Raw genomic sequence first — 24360 nt, forward strand, 5'->3', positions numbered from 1 at the left:
AGTATAGAAATGCAAATCAAAACTACAATGAAGATGTGGCACATATATACAATGGATATTACTTAGCCATAAAAAAACGAAATTGAGCTATTTGTAATGAGGTGGATAGACCTAGAGTCTGTCATACAGAGTGAAGTAAGTCAGAAAGAGAAAGACAAATACCATATGCTAACACATATATATGGAATTTAAGAAAAAAAATGTCATGAAGAACCTAGGTGTAAAACAAGAATAAAGGTACAAACCTACTTGAGAATGGACTTGAGGATATGGGGAGGGGAAAGGGTAAGCTGTGACAAAGCGAGAGAGAGGCATGGACATATATACACTTCCAAACGTAATGTAGATAGCTAGCGGGAAGCAGCCGCATAGCACAGGGAGATCAGCTCTGTGCTTTGTGACCGACTGAAGGGGTGGGATAAGGAGGGTGGGAGGGAGGGAGATGCAAGAGGGAAGGGATATGGGAACAGATGTATATGTATGACTGATTCACTTTGTTATAGAGCAGAAACTAATACACCATTGTGAAGCAATTATACTCCAATAAAGTTGTAAAAAAAAAAAAAACTACAGTGAGATATCGTCTAACACCAGTCAGAATGGCCATTATCAAAAAATGTACAAACAATAAATGCTGGAGAGGGTGTGGAGAAAAGGGAACCCTCTTGCACTGTTGGTGGGAATGCAAATTGATACAGGCACTATGGAGAACAGTATGGAGGTTCCTTAAAAAACTAAAAATAGAACTACCATACAACCCAGCAATCCCACTACTGGGCATATACCCTGAGAAAACCACAATTCAAAAAGAGTCATGTACCACAATGTTCATTGCAGCTCCATTTACAATAGCCAGGACATGGAAGCAACCTAAGTGTCCATTGACAGATGAATGGATAAAGAAGATGTGGCACATATATACAATGGAATATTACTCAGCCATAAAAAGAAACGAAATTGAGTTATTTGTAGTGAGGTGGATGGACCTAGTGTCTGTTATACAGAGTGAAGTAAGTCAGAAAGAGTAAAACAAATAGCATATGCTAACACATATCTATGGAATCTAAAAAACAAACAAAAAAATGGTCATGAATAACCTATGGGCAAGACTGGAATAAAGATGCAGACGTACTAGAGAATGAACTTGAGGATGTGGGGAGGGAAACGGGTAAGCTGCCACAAAGTGAGAGAGTGGTGTGGACATATATACACTACCAAGTGTAAAATAGATAGCTAGTGGGAAGCTGCCACATAGCACAGTGAGATCAGCTCAGTGCTCTGTGACCACCTAGAGGGGTGGGAGGGAGGGAGATGCAAGAGGGAAGAGATATGGGGATATATGTATATTTATAACTGATTCTCTTTGTTATAAAGCAGAAACTAACACACCATTGTAAAGCAATTATACTCCAATAAAGATGTTAAAAATAATAATAAAATAAAAAATAAAGATACACATTCATAAAAAAAAAGGATAAATGCACATGCTCATATACCTACATGTACACTGGCAATCTCCTACTTAGGAATACTCAAGGGTGACCTGATTGTAAATAATTATATCAGGAAGCCTACATTCCTGTCATCTGTTCCCCTTATGCGAAATTACCCTTTATTCTCCAGGTTAGAATATCTGAGGTGAGTGCTCTAAAGAAGTACTTTCTGTTTCAGAGATTAGGGATTTGCCTTGACCTAGGACAAGTAGGAGTAAGAACTCAGAGTTTTAATAGGGTCTGTCCTCTCACATCCTCATCATGAAGACAAACTCATCAATGCCTGCCAGTATGTAGTTGGGGGTTAAAGTATATTCTTGATTCTGAGATTCATTTTCCTTCAAAAACAATTTTCTAAATCCTCTAATTTAGAGTAACTGTTTGCCCTTGACCAAAGGTCAGTATTTGTTAAATAAATGCATTTTGAGGTATAGATCACATGAGTCCATTAGTCCTAAACTTCAAGTATGCAAACTCTTATGGTCAGACATGAAACACCATTTACAATTTACTTTCCATAGGAAACTGTATTCTAGATTAGAAGATAGAGATAAAGCTTCCAAATAGTAGGAGTAACAGGGTTTGATGATAAATTTCTAACTTAGAAAGAACTTGTGTTCTAAAAAGTTATTTTGGAGCACAAATAATATATAACTTATAACCCTTTAGAAGTCCAATGAAGTCTTAGAGTAGGAAGAAAGAATGCGCTCTCCTTAAGATTTGTAGTTATCCTTCCCAGTGTTTGAGTGTTTTTATTGTTAGTTATACCATTTTATTTTCTTGGAAATGGGTAGTGAACCTATACGTATTTGCCAGGTATGAGGAGGTATCAGTAAGTGTTGTTTAATGAGTGACTCTAAACATGTTTTGTGTGCTTATGTATGTATGCATGTTTATGTATTTGCATATATATATACACATACCAACTTGTGTATATATTTGTTAAACTGTGTTTCTACTAGATTTAGTTTGCCTATTTTTACCATTTCCACAACTTGTACCATTTGGCATAATAGTTAGATTTTGTAGTGTTTTTTGAACATGTAGTTCCTTAGACTTCTGCATCTCATTTACCTCCACTTTTTCCCGCTAAAACGGGAATGTTTTGCTAAGATATATTTTATGATATTCTAAACATTCATTTTAAAAGAATAAACTTTGTCAAGTATAGCTTTTGTGAGCCTTATTTTATGACAATTAGGATTGCATCTTATTTTGACTTGAACTGCTTAATTTTACAGTTGTGTTCGTCTGTGTGGGTGATTGATATTTCTGGTGAATGTGAAATATGTAATGTGTTATTTATTCCATGTTTACCTCTCCAGGAAAATCTCAAACTTAATATTACTGTGTATAATTTTTTTAAAAAAATTATATAAATGACTTTTTTTCTTATGATAGGTGAGGGTGCATTATCTAAGCAATTTTTGTATCTGGCTTGGGATTCAGGTAATAGAAGTGAGGTTGATATTTTACCCATGTTCTTCTTGTCATGTGTGTTGGAATAGATTTTTAGTTTGTTAAGAACAGATATTTTAATGTATTTGCTTAGTTTTTAGGAGTTTAGGCATATAGCTCAGAATTCCTTGAGAAATGATAGGAAGATTTTCTTTTCACGTTAAATTTCCATTAATGACATTTTTAAAAAGCAGTAAGATCACTCTGTATAGTGTTAGAATTTTCAAATACTAAAAGCAAATTTTATCAAAGCAATTCATTTGAGCAAATTCCAGGAAAACATTTTTTTCTCAGTTATGTTCAGGTTATTTTCCAAGTTGCAAAAATAGGACTTTCCTCAAATTCTGAATTCTGATCATCTTAAAAAATGAAATATATTTGAAAGCTAAATTCAGAACACACTTTCTTGTTAGCAAGAAAGTCATGCCAAAGATAATAGTAGTTAAAATCTTGTGGAAGACAGATGGTTACTCTAAGACAGATTTTTTCAGTTTGGATTTTAAATTTGAGCATGATGTTTGCTTTCTTTCTGGGAATACTGGAAAGTTTGCTTTGTTTCATCTGCTACATGAATTGATGTCTGCAAAAAAAAAAAAAAAAAGACAGGCTGACAAACACTGAATAATTAGAATTTGTTAGTTTTTCTTAGAGACCCATTTATTTCAGAATGTCTAAAATAACATTAGGCAAATGTCTTCTGTCTTATATTGCATGTGCTGTTATTTTCTCCTACTTTCTTCAGACGTCTCGTGGGGAATTTGACTCCAGTGAATTTGAAGTTAGGAGACGTTATCAAGATTTCCTTTGGTTGAAAGAAAGACTTGAAGAAGCACACCCCACTCTGATTATTCCAGTAAGTTTACATTTTTTTTTTCACAGAATAACTGCCATTTTGTCTTGTGAATCGTTAGAATGCCTAACACCCAATTTCAAACCTTTTAATTCAGTATAATTCATTTATCTTAGGAACATTTGTTTTTAAACTTTTCAATCTATGTACAGATTTGTTTTTTTAAACTATTGTAATGTGTTAAGATTTTAGCGTTTGGCTCTAGCGTTGTGAATTTTGAAAAATTATTTTTATAAGAAATGATCACACGTTCAAATACTCTTCCAAAAAGAAAAAGTGTAGAATTCCTTATAATCCTGTGCCACATAATGCTCAGATACCTTTTTAAATTTTTTTGCCCTAGCCATTGCCAGAAAAGTTTATAGTGAAAGGAATGGTGGAACGCTTTAACGATGACTTCATTGAGACACGCAGGAAGGCATTGCATAAATTTTTGAACCGAATTGCTGATCATCCAACTCTAACATTTAATGAAGACTTTAAAGTTTTTCTTACTGCACAAGCTTGGGTAAAGGATTTTAATTTATACTCATATAATCCTTTAGTATCTATACGTGTAGTAGGTTATATGCTTCCTCTTTATTTACCTTTATAAATCAGGTAGCAGTGGCCTCAAATTAAGATGTGTTTTTAAACATTGGAGAGAGATCCTTCAGATACAACCCTGTGTCAGGTCTACGTATAAACATTATGAAAATTTTGTACCTTTCTCACATATACATCCTCATATTTCTCTTGGTAGCTGATTTTTTTTTTTTTTTTTAATGCCTGGGTACTCCTTGCATATGTTGCCAATACTGAAGATATATAAACATTTAAAAATTGACACTGTTTTGAGTAGTAATTGGTCAGGGCTTTTCAAGTTAGGATAAAAGATTTTATTAAATAGATGGATGGATGGATGGAGAGATAGGTAAATAATACAGTTTCCTTACTTTCCCTTCAATTACCTAATTGAAGGGGGTCTAATTTCTAATACAGACACCTTATATGTTCCTTTTCTTTTCTTCTATGAAGATATAACTCACCAAGAAAGATGATAGGTAGAACAATGGTCAATATTAAATACTTACTGACCAGTGTTGAGTTTTCTATCTCTCGGTTGTTGCCAAAGTGATCGAAGCTAAAAAGTGATTCATCTCAATCTTGACGGTACTTGCTGTCTGGAAGCCCTATATGACTTATGTGAGATGAATTTGTGGCCTGACTCCAGACCCTTAGAAGCTGTTAGAAACATTATCTGCAGTCAGCAGTTGCAATAACAGCTTGCCAGTTGTGACTTGTGCCGTTTCTGATAATGTTTACTCTATCAAATGATGTGGTAGCACTCCTTGATAGACGTGTTGCCTGGTCAAGAATAGCATCTGTTATTATTTGCACACAAAATCATATTGACATGGAAATAAACAAGTCTATATATTATTTTGTGTAAGACCTTTAGGAAAGAAGATCTGGAGAAATATAATATGTTATTTAATATTTGGGTAAATAATACGTAATAATATTTTTATTTGTGGATTTGGTAGTCAGCATTGTTATAGGTTTTTTTTGTGTGTGTGTATGTAACTCTTCATCTTTTATTTGATCTCAAACCTATGTTTCAGTAAGTGCTACAAGCATCCTCAGAATCCCTTGTCCTCCTTCTTGGTGTTCTTTTTTAGTATGCCATACTTCTGAAGGAATGCTTTAGTGTATCCTTTTATAGCATTTCTACTTTGCAAGTCTGTAGCTGACCCTCCTAAGTTAACTAGAAGTAGAAACAGCTAGTTATAGATTTTATTAAAAATCTTTCCCAAAGACAGTCAGCCAGTGGAGATAGTGTCACAGTTTATCCAGTTAAGTTAGTTGCAGAGCTATGGTCAGGGAGTATCTGTTTACCAATTATTCTAGTGACTTTAAGTAGACAAAGCAGGTTAGTGCTTAGCAGTGAAGCCCCTAGGGTCAGACTGCCAGGGCTCCAATCCTTATCCACTAACTCATTGCTCTTGGAACTTGAGCAAACCTTCCTTTGCTTCTATTTTCTTCTGTACAATGAGGATAATAATAGAACCTACTTCATAGTGTTATTGTGAATTATGTATATAAGAATGCAAGTATAGTGCCTGCAACATTAAGCTCTTAATAAATGCTAGCTATTATTATAACTAAAGAATTAATGAAGTTTTCCAATTTTTTTCCAGGGAGTAGTTATAGTTAGACCCTAAGAAATCTTTTTCTCAATCATTTTTCTATTAAATTCCTGTTATAAAATATGGATTTCATCTCATATCATCCTTCTTATCTTCTCCAGTAATCTCCTTAAGTGTGATTCCCTCTGTTAAATCTTGTTCTTTGAAAGATCCATGCTCTGAGGAAACATATTTTACATGAGCTCTTTGAAAAGGAATGTTATCAAGGAGACTGAGATTTAGAGAAAGAACTGTACCCTAAACTCATCTGCTTCAAATTAACATGGAAAAAAAAAAGACGTATATGAAACATTTTTATTACCTTTATTTTATTCTTCTATTTAGATTTCTTTTTTCTTGTTGGGGCTTGGAATATCATTGTCTGCTTCATCACGAATATTTTATTTTTTTGTCTAGGAACTCTCTTCTCACAAGAAGCAAGGGCCTGGATTACTCAGCAGGATGGGGCAGACGGTCAGAGCGGTTGCATTATCAATGAGAGGAGTTAAAAGCCGCCCCGAGGAGTTCATGGAAATGAATAACTTTATTGAAATATTTAGCCAGAAAATAAATTTGATAGATAAAATATCTCAGAGAATTTACAAGGAAGAAAGGGGTATGTAGAAACACTGAAATGTGATTTCGAAGTTGTTTGATTTCTGATGGATCTTTACATTTGCTGGTGTGGTAAGGCAACATCAACTTAGCATTTCTTTTTGGTCATTATCAGGATTTCTGTCTCTGCTTACAGTGCCTGTCTGTTATTGCATGCTGTTTACTTTATCTATTAGAGCCCTTAACATATTAATGGGTTGTTTTAAAATCCTGGTCTGATAATTCCAACATCTCTACCACATCTGGTTCTGATGCTTGCTCTCTCTTCAAATTGTGTTTTTTGCCTTTTAGTATGTTTTGTAATTTTTTTCTTGGTAGCCGGACATGATGTACTCATAAAAATAAACAGGCCTTTAGTAATGTGGTAGTGAGGTGTCGGGGAGAGGAAGTATTCTAGAGGCCTGTGATTAGGTCTCAGTCCTTTAGTGAGTCTGTGCCTCTGGACCGTGAGCTTCACAAAAGTTCAGTTTTTTTTCCTCCCCCCTCTTAGTTGGATCAGGATGGCCAGAGTGGGCTCAAGTTGGGTATTTCCCTTCCAGGTCAGTTAGGTTCTGATAATACCCCAGCAGGTTATGCTCTGGTTAACTAGTTTCCCATGAGGGCAGGCCTTGTTAAGAAGGCTATTTCAAAATGGTTCATTTTCCCACCCCCTGCAGGAAGCAGAAGTAGTTTTTATCTGATATTTACTGTGTAAGCTTTTGGGGGTAAATCTCACAATATTGTGGGGTCCCCTGGTGACTGGGTTCCTCTGGAGTTTTTCACTCTTTGAATTGTCCATAATGAGCCTCCAGCAATTCATCATTGACAGTTTCAGTCTCCCTACCCCCCGGCACTGGTTGCAGAAGTGATTTCCCCTCTTGAGTCTCTGCTCCAGGAAGACAAGATTCCTTGTATCCATGTGTCTGTCTTTTCAGTCTTGCAGGCAGTGGTTTGTCCTGTGTCCTCCCCTCTCTCACAGATCCAAAAAAAAATTGGCCTTTCAGTCTGCTCGGCATTTTTCTTGTTAAGACCAAGTGGCGACTTCCAAGCTCCTTACAGAGGAATCACACAACATTAAGTTAGAATTTCACCTTCAAAGTGTGGTTTATTCCCAGATCTATTGTGAAAATTTCTGATTCCTAAATGATTTTGAATGTAGTCATGGCCGGTTTCCATTTGCTTTAATTAATCACTAGCTGTCTTGTTCTCATTTATAGATAATAGTGATAAAGAGCTTAATATTTTGGATGTAGTTGGTCTCAAATGTTCAACATGGGCTATAGTTTTAATCAAAGAAGTGATGTTTCAGGAAACAGGGTTTTCACAGTTTCTAGTGATTTTTGTATGAGGGGACAAGTACTCATTAGGCCTGTCCAACCAATGGCAGAGATTTATATATGGGAAAATAGGTCCTGTTTCCTATTTTCAAGTTAGAATTTATTCCATGATGGGACTTCCCTGGTGGTCTAGTGGCTAAGACTCCATGCTCCCAATACAGGGGTCCTGGGTTCAATCCTTGGTCAGGGAATCAGATCCCACATGCCGCAACTCAAGATTCTGCAACTAAAGATCCTGCATGCCGCAACTAAGACCCAATGCAGCCAAACAAATATTAAAAAATAATAATTTATTCCATCATGATTTTTTCTAATTCTATGATGAGTTTTTGCTAATTTTCTGATTGCATTTACCTACATTAAAAATAGATGACTAATTCAGAAAATATATTTCCTAATATAAATTGGTTTTAGAGATGAACTACTTAAAGTCCCTACATTGATGGTTTATTTCTTTATTGTCTGTGTCCTGCATTAAACTGTAAGTTCCATCAGGACAAAAAGGGAAAAGGATTGATTTATTTCTGGTATCTAGTAGTGCCTAACACATTGTAGATGCTCAATTAAAATCTGTTCAATGATTGAAAAAATAAATGAATAAACATAAGATTTGGTGGTAGGAAAATCTGCTTTATCAAGAATTGATTGGTTATTAAAAGAGATATAGAAAAAATTGTTATATCTGAGTGTGTATTGCCTTTTCTCTAACTTCCTTTCCTATGTATTGACTTGGTGAGGTCATTGTGGTGACTAAATATAGTTTAATAATTTGTTTTATGCCTCTTGGTCTGCCTTTGTATTTACCATTTGTCATTTTTTTTTTTTAATGTCAAGAAGCCAGTTGTTTTAACTAGGTTCTGTGATTCCAATTCTATTAAGTAGATTCTTGATGCATAGTTAAGCGGTACAGCAATTCAAAGAGGCCCCTGGAAACTCTTGACACTTAAGATTTCTGTAGAATATCAATACGCTTTATATTTGCCAGCACAAGGGACTAGTTTTAAAATCTTTGATATACTCTAATATTTGTGAAATGCTCAAAACGAAAAGTGGGTTTTGTGGTAGACTTTATAAATCTGAGCTTTCATTTTCAAGGAGTGAATGCACACTGGCCCAAACTTGAGGGATTTCTTGGTCTTTCAAATGTGAAGCCCACTTGTCAAGATTTCATTCAAAATGATAGAATTTTTTTTTTTTTTTGTAGTTCTGGGAGTCTAAGCTATATAGGGCATTTCATTCATATTTAAATCATAAAGAATTTGATGATCATAACGAGTCATTTCTCTTTTGATTTAGTTTTATTCAGTTTTTTTCTGTGATTTTGTTTTGTGTTCCCCAATTTATTAGGCAAATTTGTATTGACCAAATTTGTATTGCTGCTTTGTGCTAAAGATTGAAGAAGGGCTAAGATAGTACCTGTCCTTGAGCTCACAGTTTAGTCGGGGAAACAGATATATTAATGGACAAATTACAGTGCAGCTCATTAAGTGTTTGCATACAGATGTGATTTGAGTGCTGTATAAGCACAGTTTTAGAATTTCAGGGAAGCTCTATATATAAAAATAAATACTACACAGGGTTAATGACACACTTTGATATATACACAAATTGAGAAAAGAAATAAAGGAGAATATTTTCTATAAATATTAGTTTAGTATGGTGGTTATTTAAAATAAAAGATAGGCCTAGATCAGGAGGATGCAATTTGGAAGGGCTCTAGTGGTCATTAAACCGAATATCTTCCTTAGGTGACAACTAATATTTCTGTTTTTTAAAACTTTTAAAGTCTTTTTTAGTTTACTTCATCATATAAACTTTTGAAATTTTAATAGTTTAGTAAAAAGTTTAATTTAGAGCAATATGACATATTTCAACTAACCCCAGTGACTAGTAAGATGATTAAATATAGAGAATTTAATTGTACTTATATGGATATTAAACCAAAAACACTCACTACTCATGCATTCTCTACCATAAAAACCGTCTGTCATTAAAAGTTGATAGTGTGAAAGCAAACATATAAAAACATTCAGATTTTAAAATGAAATCCAAATTTTTGTATAAATTTTTGGCTTATCAAGCATTGAATAGTCTTTTGTTATTCATTCTTTCATTGATATGAAAATATTTATTGAATATATTATGTATTAGGCTTTGAGATTAAAAAAATAATAAGACTCTCCCCAGTTGAGTCTTGGAGCATATGGCCTAGGAGTGTGTGAGTTATGCAAGCAGTTATAATAAAGTGGGATAATACAAGTATTAAATTATGATAGGCTTTAATAGAAGTATAAAATTATAATAGACTCATTGAGGACAAAGCATCTAAGAAGCCTTTGGAACAGAAACAGAAGAGATTTGTTTGTGTTAGGACTTAAAGGATTAGAAGTAGTTTGTCAGATGATAGAAATGGTAGAGGGCAAGACTAAAAGATACATGCATTGTTTAAGTTAGGAGAAATCATGAGGTATTCATGAATGAGCAAAATTCATGAATTTTGGCTTGAATTAAAATATCTTTGGGGGAGAATCTGAGGAGTTAGTCCTGGAGAGGCAAGGTAGGGACTGATCATAAAGGACTTTCTAATTCAGCTAAGAAACTTCAGTGTTCATATACTGTGACAAAAATTGAAAGAGGGAGAATTGTTAGAAGTCCCTTGCAGTAGTGCAGGTTAGAGATGCTGATGACAGTGGAAGTGAGGAGAGGTGGGTGGGTGGGTAGGTAAGTGGGTGGGTAAATGAATGGATGGTTAGATAGATAGATAGATAGAGATTTAGAAATATTGGAATTGCTGACTGGCTCTGTGCAGGTGTGAGTCTAGGGTCTAGGATGACCCCACATTTTTTGCTTAGATGTCTGGAAGCAATTACCATTAAGAGGATATGTAAACAGGATAAGAGGAAAAAGAAGACATGTTTTCTTTAGGTCATGTTGCCTATGAGGTATTCAGATATAGTTTGTTTGGTAGGCAGAAGTCTGTGATAGATACAGTGATCGTATAATTTATCTCCCAAGCCAGGACACTTTTGAGAATGAAAAAGCATGTTATTATTGATTACCCTTGGAAAGTTTTCATTCAAGGACCAGTTTGGGATGACAGGTCAATTTAATGAAAGATGATAATGATATCCATATTCTTATGTTCATGTACAAGAACATGTGCACAATGAGAAAATAAGGTCCTTTCTTATTGTCTGTAATACAGGGATTTTGAAAACTCCTGTAAATTGAAGAACTTATTATTTTTTTAGAATATTTTGATGAAATGAAAGAATATGGCCCAATTCATATTCTGTGGTCAGCATCAGAAGAAGATCTGGCTGATACTCTAAAAGGTGTTGCCAGCTGCATTGACAAATGCTGTAAAGCCACTGAAAAACGGATGTCTGGACTCTCAGAGGCCCTGCTTCCTGTCGTACATGAGTATGTGCTTTATAGTGAAATGTTAATGGTAAGAACACCTAATTCTACTTCTACCTTAGTTCCTGACCTGATTATGTGCTTTATAAAGGCAGTTCCTATTTCTTTTTGTTCACCACTATCTTCCCATCCTAGAAAGATGCTTTGCATGTAGATACTCATAAATATTTGTTCACTGCATGAATGAATTGATGAGTGGAAGAATATGTTAATAAAAGACAGGAATTTTCAACAGTAACAAAAACAGTTTATAAGATAGATTTGAAGCATCCTCAGTCAAGATTTATATAGGGAGTATGATTAGTTTTTCCAGCCTTTTAAAATTTTACTTTAAAAATTTTCAGCACTTTAGAAATTTCTTTTGATGAAAGAGTTGCTTTCTTGCTTCTAGGTACATTTGATTTAGCAATATATTTAGTATCATTATGTAGAAAGTACTTGAGTAGGATCTTGATGTTTGTTCTGTCTTCTGGGTGCTTCTGAAAAGAAATGCTTCAAATTAACATGTTTCTTTCACTATTTGAAAAGGCTTTTATTCCTCTTATATCAGAGTTTTGCATTTAACCTCCTCAGTTCAAGTTAAGGTTTCCAGATATTTGGGATTTAGCAATGCTATCTGCAAAGCTAATGTTTTTCATCCAGTATTATTCTCTGCTCACAATACCTTGCACAGTTGAACTGATACCCTCAGCTTTCTGGTGTTGTAGGGTGACAGTGGGGGAAGGAGTCAGCTTGCATTCAGTTATAGTCCATTCTTTCTTCCATTTAGACTTGAATCCATGTCTGGTTTCTGTTTTCATGTACTCTTGATTTGGGAGGATTTAAATTTTTTTTTTACTTTGTCTTGTTAAGAAAAGCTCTCTTAGCCTTTCAGCATGATATCTGCCTCTTTCGTATTTATCATGTTTAGCTTTTCCTTTCACAGAATCATTAAATATTTTGTAGGTATTTTGGATTTCTGTTGTTACTTGACTTTGTTGTGATCCTCCCATAAACACACCCTCCCTGCTTCCCAAAGTCCTCTAATGTTTCACTGCTGAGGTGCTTCCTCCTTGCCTCCATCAATTTCCTTGGCTACATTCCATTGGTTTACTTCATTATTGATCTCTCTCTTGTGTGGCTGTTCAAAGGGATCTGATTTTTATCATTAAAAATATTATATTCTTTTCCCTTAATTAGATGTTTTGCTCTTTATGTCAGGATGGAAATTATGCAATTTAAATCCTGTATTATTAAAGGTGTGGAAAAATTATAATAGCAACCAGAATTGAATTATTTTATAGGTCCTCATTTGATTGTATTATTTTGTAGGTTCCTAGGGTATAATCAATAGCACCTATATTGAAGTTGTACTTCTGTTTTATATTGGAATGTTTTCTTCAATGTGAGCTAAAATAATGAAAAATACATGCCTTGACAAAATGATTAAATTTGTGCAGTTTTTACTAGTTGTCTTCTGAAGCCACCTCTTACTTAAAATATTTCTACCTATATGAAGCACAATATTTCATATTTATGGAAACATACATAAAATTAATGAGACTAAATTATAGTATGTGTCATTTGGGTTAGAGAAAAGAAGGGGTTCCTGACATTAATGGCCATTAAACATTGAAGTAAATATAAAAGAATTTGTGATAATTAGTTGAATTTTCTATTCATTTCTTTGAAAACAAGAGAAATGTTAATCTCTTTTGAACGTTTTAAGATTGATTCCACCAGGCACAGAACCAGGGTGAGTCATTTTCAGGATGATTTTTACCCTTAATGCCTCTCAATACTCTCTCAAATACTATAGAGCCAGCTTATCTGGTTCCATTTAACTGATTTGTGTTTAAGGTTCTTCCCTTCCTCTGCAAACACCCAAAAGACCTGTACCTCACTAAGGCCCTTCTCTTGTATGTCCTGCAACTCTGCTCTCCCTAGTTGAACTGTTTGCTTACCCAGAGTTAGTTTTATTTTTGCCTTGAACTGTTTAGGCCACTTGTGTTCATTATTACAATTTCATTATTTAATTAATACTATGGAAACCAGTGAAAGATGAGTACAAATAAAAAGAATCTTGGTGTCTACAAAGACTGTCTTGGAAGAAAAGTGAGTCACCAAGGGAAAGACATTGAAAAAGACTAGAAAACATTATAAAAGATGTAGATGAATTCCATACTCAAATTCCTTCACCAGGGTGTATTAACTGAAATGCGAAATCATGGTTATTCAAGAAAACAAGATGGAACTCCTCTCAGTCAGAGCAGAGGCCATGCTTTCTCCTAAGTCTTGGCTAATCAGTTAATACTTATATATTTTAAGCTAAAATAAAATCTTAAGATGTGAGTGCACACTTCAATTTTGATTCCCCACTGTAATTGACTTTGATTAACTATACCTTTGGAGTCCAATAAGAGGGCTGATTGTAGATACTTTCAGATGTGTAGCCCATGTGCCCTCCCAACTGCAACCAGTTTACACCATAGCACGTATTTTCAGTGCTCCTATTGACTTTTTTATTCCTTTGTTTTGTTCTTTGCTCTTTTTGAACAACTGTACATGCCTAGAGTGCACCATCAAAACATGTATTTTGTACATAAAGTACTTAAGCCAGTAAGGTGTACATTGGGAAAACTAATAAAAGATTATGAAAAAGTTTCTTTTAAATACTTGGTATCAGTTTAGCTTTTAGAGATTAAAAAAATTTTTTTTAAGTCATTACACCCCTAGATGACTGATGGCTTGGGGAAGAGATGGTATTTATATTCTCAAATGTATATTTTTGTTATACAAAGATTATTAAAACTAAGTACAATCTGTTTCATTCCTGTGTTTTAATATGAAGGGTGTCATGAAAAGAAGAGATCAAATACAGGCAGAACTGGATTCCAAAGTTGAAGCTTTGACCTCTAAAAAGGCAGATACTGATCTGGTGAGTTTTTAAATTTCTTGTTATAATCATATAGAATTGATTGTCTAAAATTTGTATTAGCTCCATTACATGCTTGTTTTTAAACATTCAGTAAATGATACTAAAATTTCTTCCAAAAATAAATTATACATTGAGTACCAGATGAGTCTGTAAGCTTACGATGCTTTTCTGCCTTTCTGTCTTATATTTTTTCTTACAATGAGTAAAGTATGACGTTAATTTTTTTAAATTAGAGTTCTTGAATTCAGAAAGTATGGAAAAAAGTACCTAACATTGTTCCAGAAGGTTAGTAAGTACTCAGTAAATAAATCTACTTTTTACTAGTTTTATAAGAAATTTGCACAAGGTAAGTTGGTGTTCCTATACATTTTTTTCTAGTTATTGTAAAAATCTTTACAAAGGAAGTATCTTTGTTTTCAAGTTTAATCCTTTTCTTAAAATACTTTTTTCATGGAAATTTTCAAACATAAAAAATGATTTAATAATATAGTGAACTCATTTACCCACCACTGGGCTTCATTAATTCCCAGCATTTTGCCCAGTTTTTTTCACCTGGCTATTTCTCACTTTTTTTTTTTTTTTTCTGAAGTACTCTAAAGCAATTTTCGGACATTATATTTTCATGCACAATAGTTTAGCATTTATATTTTATTATCTTTGCATGTTGTCATGATACTATCAGATCAGAATTGTTCATTTTAAAACTGAGGAAGAGGCTTGAAATGTAGAGTAACTTGCCCAAATTTATATAGTTCTTGAAACAGAAGTAGGACTGGAGGTAATAGTATCACTTGCCTCCCTCAGACGATGCTTCCTCTCAGAGAGCAAGTATGAAAGTTGGAGAAATCACTCATTACTTTGTTAACTTTTATTACATTTTCTATGAAAGAGACTTTCCTAATTTTATTTTTAATTTAAGGGTTTAGAGTACACTTATGTCAGGTGAATGGGGGAGTCCTTGAAACACCCCCCAACCCCCAACCCCCTCCCATTAATCCATAGTGTTATTGCTGCCCATCCCAACTTGGCTTGGGAGCTAATTCCCTCCTCCCTTCTTTAATTTTCTCTCTAGCTTTAATAATTTTCTAACACAAAAGATGATATTCTGGTTTTATTTGTATTATCTTTCTTTCTCTTTCTCTCCCTGTCCATAATCTAAACACCTTGAGGGTAGTAATTTTTTAACTGTTTCCTGAAGTGTTCTCAGCCCAGAGAACAGTGCCTGGTACATGGTGGTCACTCAATAAATATTGTGAATGAATGAAACTTGCAGTGATTGCTTGGCTTCATAAAAACATATTGAACATTTGAAGCAATAAGTCTCTACAAAATCAGACTTTGTGTAAAATGTTGAGATTTCACTAAAAAGTGATTATGAATTATCCTCACCTTTCTTAACTATGCTTATTTTTCAAACTCAAATTTATTCTCTTGCATGGAGTGTGAGTGGGGAGTGGTGGGCTGCTGTGGACAGAGTAGGAGAATGGAATCTGTGAGAGAGACTAACAGAAGATGTAGAACAAATGGAACTAGTGGTCGAGGGGGAGCTGTTGCTTTTACCTCAAGATGAGGAGAAAAAAGAGGAAATCCAAGATTAACCTTCTCAATACAGTAAGGGATAGATATATATATATATACACATTTATATATATTTTATTTATATAATATATATATACACACATATATATACATATATATATATTTTTTAATTTAAAAAGTCAACTGGGGGCTTCCCTGGTGGCGCAGTGGTTGACAGTCTGCCTGCCGATGCAGGGGACACGGGTTCATGCCCCGGTCCAGGAAGATCCCACATGCCGCGGAACGGCTGGGCCCGTGAGCCATGGCCTCTGAGCCTGTGCGTCCGGAGCCTGTGCTCCGCAACGGGAGAGGCCACAACAGTGAGAGGCCCGCGTACCGCAAAAAAAAAGAAAAAAAAAAAGTCAACTGGAATGAACAGAGATGAGTGAGCACATGTACAACAATTATAATTGTATCATTGTAACTGTAGAATTTTTTTATTTGCTAAATAATTTCTAAAGATATTGAAATATTGCCCTTGACTAAATACTAGGAAAAGTACAGTATTTTAAAGTTTCAGGAGAATAGTAAAATGGCTTGAAAACCAAGCATCTGTTCAGAATGGCTTATATTCGTATTTTAAATTGAAAGGAAGAGTAGTTGGGATTGTTCCAACCACAAAAACACAGGAAAAAAGTTTAGGCCCAAATATGGCTAGGCTTTCCCAACTCAACTAAAAAACACATTTTTTCTTTTCATTTGACTTGCAAATATTTTGTCTTTTGCTCTATAAAAATTTCCTTGATATCTCATTATAACCTGATGATCCATCTGTATTTTGGATTTCATTTTGTGTGTGTGTGTGTGTGTGTGTGTGTGTGTGTGAGAGACATGTCCACTGTAAAGTATTTTTTACCTAGTTAGCTGTTATGTTGTAAGATTGGAGAAATTTGAAACTTTAATTATCTGCATTACATTCTTAATTTTTTTAAGGTTTGAAACAGAGAAAGTATTTTTTTGTTACCCATCAAAAACAGATCCTAAAATGCATAGGAACAAATTTAATGATTTGTGAATGGTACCATTTACATTTTCAAGCAGTTTATTTGTTTACAGACCTCACTTCCAAATACCTGTGTGTTAACGATGATATCTTTGGGAGCAACCTTCCAGGGTTACTCTCAAAATGAACCTGCTCTGATTGGTTGCAGAACAACTGAAGGGAAGTTGCTTAGAAATATGCAGGATAGGGTCACCATGGAAACGTGCCCTTGTGAGGTCCTTCTAAGGAGCCCTCCTTTGCAGTCACCATGGAGACCCTGGCAGAGAACTGAATAGAGCAATCTAGCCTGGTTGTTTACCATGGCAACTCAAGCAGGGCACTTTGGAGACAACCCTGGGGCCATTTCTATGGAGACCTGCTGGGGCTGCCTTCAGAAGCTCCATCAAAGTCACCTTTGGGTGGGAAGTTATATGCAAACTGGGCAAAGCAACTCATAATGCAAAGGTCAGTGAAATGAAGCTCTACCAAGAAGGGAAAACACTAGTGTAGTTATAATTATTGGGTAGAAGCAGAGCACTGATGTAACATTCCAGAGGTCATGTTAGACATATCAGGTGATCTTTATCAGGTGGGCTACGTGGCATGCAAATACAAGGCTCTTGTCTTTTACCGTGTCTGTAACTTTGTATATGCTGTAAATTGGAAATTATGACATTATTATTACTTTTTTCTTATCACACAAACATGCCCACAAAAATTATGTGTTTTCCTGCAAACTAAAATAATGTTTTATAGCGAATTCCTTGATTTATTATCTGGGTAGCTGTAAAGTGGCTGCTTCTTAGAGTTTGTGGTTTGTACTTCTTATCTCACAACAATAAAATCAGTTGTTTCAAAGTGACCTAAACTCAGTAAAGACTTGTAGAATACTCATTTGAAGGTCAGTTCAGCTGTTGATTTAGAGTTTTGTCATTTAGGCTTTGGAATTAGATAGACCTGGGATCAAATCTTAGCTTATCTGTTTATTAAGTCTTAAGACACATTTCCTAACTTTTTTTTTTTTTTAATTGTGGTACACGGGCCTCTCACTGTTTTGGCCTCTCCCGTTGCGGAGCACAAGCTCTGGACGCGCAGGCTCAGTGGCCATGGCCCACGGGCCCAGCCGCTCCACGGCATGTGGGATCCTCCCAGACCGGGGCACGAACCCGTGTCCCCTTCATTGGCAGGAGGACCCTCAACCACTGTGCCACCAGGGAAGCCCTTCCTAACATTTTTAAGCCTCATTTTATCATGTATAAAGGGGGACATTGTTAGTACCTTTCTACTAGGCTTGTTTAAGGATCAAATGATACAATGCAAGTCAATTATTTGGATCATAGAAAGCACTCAGTGGTTGTTAGCTGTTGTTATTTTGATGGCTTTACAGAAGTAATACTTGAGGTGGGTCCTGTAGAATGAGTAAGGAATTGTTCCTTGAAGACTAGTGAGTGGATATTATCAAAGGTAGTAAAGGCTCAAAAAAGTGTGATAAACTGAGGAACCCTGGTTGATGTGTAGAGAGCAGGGTGCAGGAGAATTGAGGGACGTGGCTGTAAAGGTTGGCCGCAGTCAGATGGGGAAAGAGCCTTATTTGTCAGGATGAGGAATATGGGCTTTTTCCTTTGGACTGTGTGGATTCAGCGAGAGCCTGAACTGAAGAGGTGGTGGTGGAGTTGCAGAGAAGAGAAATTTGAGAGAGACGTAGGTGGGAGATAGAATCTGAAGCACTTAAAGAATGAGGGTGGCCCTTGTTTCAAGTTCTTAGTGACCCTTGACATTTCTAGATTGTAAGGAAAGCAGATTGTGGCTTTACAAATTGAAGTATAGCATGTAAGAGGAAAAAGAAAATTGGAGATGTGCAACTTTATGTCATGATGGGATGGCATTTAAGGTAGAAGCATTCAACGAAAACCTTTTAACAAATGTTTTTAGGTACCTAACATATAAAAGATGCTATTCTAAGCACTAGGGAGACAGTGGTCAAGAAAGGCCCTCATGAGTCTTATATTCTAGTGATAGAGACAGTAAGCAGCAACTGAAATTTATAGTATATTGTCATATAGTGATAAGTGTAGATAAGAGGTAGTGTTGGGGAGCAATGCAATTTAAAATTAGGGGTTAGGAAAGGTCTTATCGAGAAGGTGATTATGTAAAACCAAAAAAGGTGAGGTCTTGAACTACATGAATACCCGGCAGAAGAAATTTCAGGCAGTGGGGACAGTAAGTGCAAAGTGGAAGCATGCCTGCATGTTTCATGAAAAGCAAGGAGACCAGTGTTGCTGGAATGGAATGAGGAAGCAGAAGAGTTGTGGGAAATGAGGTCGGAGAGGTCGCCAGGGGTCAGATCATGTAGAGCCTTATAAGATTTGGTCTCAGCGAGATAGGAAGACAACAGTTGAACAGAGGAGTGACATGTTCAGAATTGTTCTAAATCAATTGCTCTGCTTGGGAAGGACAAAAGATAATGTCTATGGGGAGTGTGTATGGACTGGGAGAAGACCAGATCTGGAGACTAGCTCTTCCAACCCCAGTGAGACATCATAGTTTGGACCAGGGCAGAAGTGGTGTGGAGTGGTCAGATTCTGAGGATATTTTGAAGACAGAGAGCTGTTTGCTATTTGGTGGACTATGAATTGTGAGTGAACAAGGATTATACCAAGGTTTTTGAATGGAGCAACTGGAAGTTAAGTGTTGGCATTGAGATGGCAAAGACTTTGGGAAGAACAGGTTTGGGAAGAACATGGAGAAGATGAAGAAATCAGGTTTGAATGTATAAAGTTGATGTGCCTATCAGATACCCAAGTGAGGTGTTGAGTAGGGAGTCACATATGAAAATGAACATAAAAATCCAGAAGTCAGGGGAGGGATCCAGCCAGAGATATATATGTGGGAGTTGTTAGCAGATAGGTTGTATTTAAAGCCATGACATTTGTTGAGGTCACTAAAGGATGAAAAAAAGAGGTCCCAGGACTTAATAGGACTGAGCCTTGGCATATTCCAACAATAAAAATCTAAGAAGGGATGGCTAGTGAGGAGAAGGAAAGAGAATTTATATAGCTTCAGCTGGTGGTAAATAATTGGACCAATAAGATGAACTAAACTGATTTATTTAGGGTCCTTCACCTTTTTTAACCACTTCTCCATTTATGAGGTATTTATAAAAACAGCTTGATACAGAATAATTAAGGTAACTGTAGATAATAAAACATTTTATTTTTAAAGAGAGATTGAGCATTAGATGCTCTGATAAAGAAGAGATTCAATAAAGTAGATATTCAATCAAAGTAAGGAAATTTCTGTCTGTGGAGATGAAGGTATAATAATAAAAGATTTTGAGGAAAACTCAGATACTTGGAGGAACTTGTGGTTTTTGCAGTTTAGTTATAAGTTTTCAGAGTCAGAGCTTCTGTTTGAAAATGCTTATTCACTTCACTGTTTAACTGTAAGATAAATAAAGTTCATCTGTGGTGCTAAATAATGCTGCATATCCATTTTATTTGTATTTTTATTTTTGAATGGATGATTTATAGTTTGCCACTCAAAGCAGCATTCAAATATAAATGAATATGAATACATTTGACATTTAGCAATATGTGCATGGAATCTGAGAGTTGGATCTAGATATAATGCCATAGCTGTTTAACAGTATATTTATGTGAACAAAAATAAAAAATGCATTTTCATAAGATCATTATAGTCTGGATTTGCATATAGCCACATTCAGAAGATACAAACAGATACCAAATTTATTTAATCTGGTCCTTGCTCTGTGTGAGTTGCTATTTTTGAACCAGTTTTTTACCCCCATCCTCAAATTGTGGTTATTAATCTTCAAATGTTCTTGATAGTGTACTAAATGATGTATAGAGCAAGAGTGCCTTCTCTTTAAGCTTTAAAGAAATGATAATATTGACATAGCTTTTTTCTGTGTGGTGGCAGCAGAGGTTGACTCTACCTTTTCTCAGATATTTGTTGTCTCACCTCTCCCCTGACTTTTTAACAAATTTATTCCTTTCTGTGTGCCTCATTTTCTAGTATCTGTTTTTATTTCTCTGCTGCTTTTTTACCTGTTTGCATCTATATGTATTTCTCACACACAGAGATACACACATGTACATATACACACACTCACACAGCAGTGAAGGACATGCTGCTATCCAGTGGAAGGAGAAAGGACTTTCTTCTTGTATGTTTCCTTTTATCAGTTTATCTTAGAAGGTATCAGCAGACTTTTCCTCACATCTCATTGGCCAGAGTCCTGAACAGTCCATGCATCAAGCCAGTTGCTTGGAGTGGGAATGTGACCATCAGAATTGACTTGGACCAGCTACAAACTGCCTTCTGATGAAAATACCTAAAAAAACTGGAGCTCTTTCATGTAGTAAGAAGGAGAGTGTGGAATGGATTTTGGGTAAACAGCTAATAAATATGTGCCTCACATACACAGTGTACCTGTGTATTGGAGCTGTAGACACAACACTGGGTGGGGATCTGGGTGAATGAGTGACACTTAATCAACAAAGCCCTCAGCAGCCTCTCATCCCAGAACAAAGATCCAGGCAGTGCCTAGAATTCCTCTCCCTCCGTACCATCACAGTCAGGCCTCTCATTCAGGGAATCATTCATTCAAGTGGTTGGGAAAAAATCCATGTGCTGCTATTTATATGAACTTGTAAAGGATAATAATATTTGATTAAATAGCAAAAAATCATGTCTACCTTATGAATAAGTCTGTTGAGCCTGGGGTGTTTATTTTTATTTATTTTTTGGGGGTGGGAGGTCTTTATTTGGGATTTTACCAAGTTACTTTTTCCCTCTGTTATTTGTCTCATGGCATTGCAAGTAGAGCAATATCTGAAAAGTATTTAATATAAGGTCTTAAACCCAGTTGCAGAGTTACATGTAATTTCAACCACAGTATTGTGTGCCTTTGTAGTTTGGGACAAGTTACTTACATTCTCCCTGCTTTAGTTTCCTCAACTATAAAAGTTGTGGGTAATATCTTCCTTAGAGTGTTGTTAAATCAGCCTATGAAAACTCTTAGCGCAGTACCTAACCAGTGTTAGATTGTAAGTATTTTGTATTTGAAGTATATATTGGATGTATCATTTTTCTAGATTAAGGTTTGGAAATGGTAACTGTAATCCTGCTTGTTAGACTTTCACATTGTTAAAAAAAAAAAAAAAAGAGACATCAATTATCTTGAGTTGACTAGTGACCACTCCCACTTGCCCCACCTGGTCACTTTAGGCAATTGAATAGATAATTTAAAATGTATATGAATTTATACTGACTATTAAAATGTTATGTTTTGGACTCTAAACAATTATTTTAACTAAACAACACTTGGTATTGTACCATTGATTTGTAATAAGGGACATTTTAAGGAAGAGAACCATAAATCCCCTTATGATAAGCATCAATAGCACAGACTACATTCTGGTTTTCCTTTATGAGGACCGCTGAGAAAAGTTTCATTTATGTCTCAGCACCAACAATGGGATTTAATTTCTCCTGAGCCGTTAGCTTGTTTCCAGCGTGTACACATCTTGGGTTTTATACCTGTTCCTATCCCACTCTTTATACCACTCTTTACATTAGTTTCTAGACAGTTGAGAACCCCAATTCTGATCCACTTCTATCTGGCAAATGTCTTTTTTTTTTTTTTTGCTGTTCGCGGGCCTCTCACTGTTGTGGCCTCTCCCGTTGCGGAGCACAGGCTCCGGACGCGCAGGCTCAGCGGCCATGGCTCACGGGCCCAGCTGCTCCGCGGAATGTGGGATCCTCCCAGACCGGGGCACGAACCTGTGTCCCCTGCATTGGCAGGCGGACTCTCAACCACTGCGCCACCAGGGAAGCCCTGGCAAATGTCTTTTATGTGTCAAACTCACCGCTGGCTTTACCTTGTTATTCCCCTATTCTTATTTTCCTTTATGCTAATGTCTTTATCCACTTAATACCTTTAAACTAGTTGTAGAGTATAATTTTGGAAGCCATCTTAAATCTAATATGGAACAAGGAACAAATTAATAAATGACTAGAGGTAAAATATTCCAAATAATTTCAAAGATCAGCACATTTTTATAATGTATTTTTGACACAAAAAAACATGTTTTTTGTTATTTCTTTCGGAATCCTCCAAGGCCAGCATATCTGATATGAGCACAAACTTGAACACCAAATTACTCGTGTTAACTGTTACCCAGAAAATTAGTCAGGAGATGTTTGTGGGTGAGGTGAAAAAAATTGTACTACTTCCAAAATTTTTACCCATGAAATTTGCTTAGGGAAGTTACTGCATATTAAGGCTTACTGATTTGAAAAAGGAACACATAAACTTACAGTCTTGATGAATAAGGCCTGTGTACGTTTGTGGTGGGTGAGGGTGGACAGGGGCAGGGGGGAGACAATGAAATACTGAAGAAAAGAGGCAGTGTAACATCAGAGTAGGTGATTTTCTAAGGGAAGATTGTAAGCTCTGTGTCTTTCTCTAGGAACATTTTTTCCCCACTGTCTTGACTGCAACAGAAAAAGTAACAGATGGTTAAGTAAAAGGGGTAGTTTAAAATTCCAGTCATTTCTTCTCAGGATTTAAGAAATTCTACTTATAGTGTCCTTGTGGATTTGTGGTTTGGTTTGTGGAGTTCTGCCTACCATAGATATAATAGTTTAAACAGCTTTCCCATATAGAAACTCAAAATAGATTCAATTTCCTTTTAATTTAGACTTTTCATTAATAAGAAATGTGTCCTAAGGGTCTGTCTTACATATCTCTTTCACTCCTGGCCCTGCCTGGGCACTCAATAAATATATGATTATGCTTAGAGCAGGAACACGCTGGGAGTCTGAAGCTTGGAGAGGGCTTTGATTCACTTTTACTTAACTTGTGACCTTAATCAGACATTAAGTATTCTTTATCCATGAACAGGCAGAAATAATGCTTACTTTGAAGAAACTTTTTTTTGAAGATGAATTAATGTTTATAAATCTAGAGCTTGTGTCAGTAAAAATTTTGGTAAGTTAGAAGGAGAAAGTATAAAAGACTAATATATTGGAAAACATGTAACGGTATCATAAAACATTATTTAAAGTATGAATCATTTTTTAAATAGTACTTCTAAAAATAAAAAAATTATATTTCTACAAAGAACAGAACCAGTAGTTTTTCTTCTAGTACAGTGCCATATCACCAAATTAACTGCATTTTTATTTATTCTATTTCTGGGTTTTGGAGAGTAAACTTTTTCTCTCTACTAAAGCTTAGTCAATAGCGGAGCAGACTTAAGGGGAAATGCCCCAATCAAAGCTCCGTTCAACTTTCAAAGAGGTTCTAGACCCAAACTAGTGCTTTCCTTTCTGAAGCATAGTTGGCATCTGTATAGTACCTGTTGTATGCCAGGCACTGTTTTAATAATTTACGTTTACTATCCAATGAATAATACTACACGTTAGGCATACTTTATTCCCACTTTTGTAGATAAGAAAATTGAGGCCTAGCTTGTCAGTCAGCCAAGAGTTATGAGTTCCCTCCCCATCTAAGCACTTCATGGCGGGGACACTGCA

General features: G+C 35.6%; 1 protein-coding gene across 2 annotated transcripts in view; it reads left to right on the forward strand.

Annotated features, from left to right (window-relative positions):
• Positions 1-24360, forward strand: part of SNX7 (sorting nexin 7) — a gene marked incomplete at its 5' end in the record, with an annotated part of 97155 nt that overhangs the window by 33921 nt on the left and 38874 nt on the right. The window contains 5 exons of one of the 2 annotated variants that reach the window (XM_079725466.1): positions 3694-3804; positions 4145-4309; positions 6387-6585; positions 11152-11351; positions 14151-14237. In XM_079725466.1, coding sequence (XP_079581592.1) covers positions 3694-3804; positions 4145-4309; positions 6387-6585; positions 11152-11351; positions 14151-14237 — 762 coding nt within the window. The remainder of the gene's footprint in view (positions 1-3693; positions 3805-4144; positions 4310-6386; positions 6586-11151; positions 11352-14150; positions 14238-24360) is intronic. The other variant, XM_079725467.1, reaches the window with a different exon arrangement.

Source organism: Hyperoodon ampullatus, assembly GCF_949752795.1.
Source record: "Hyperoodon ampullatus genome assembly, chromosome: 2".
NCBI classification, from domain to species: Eukaryota; Metazoa; Chordata; class Mammalia; order Artiodactyla; family Ziphiidae; genus Hyperoodon; species Hyperoodon ampullatus.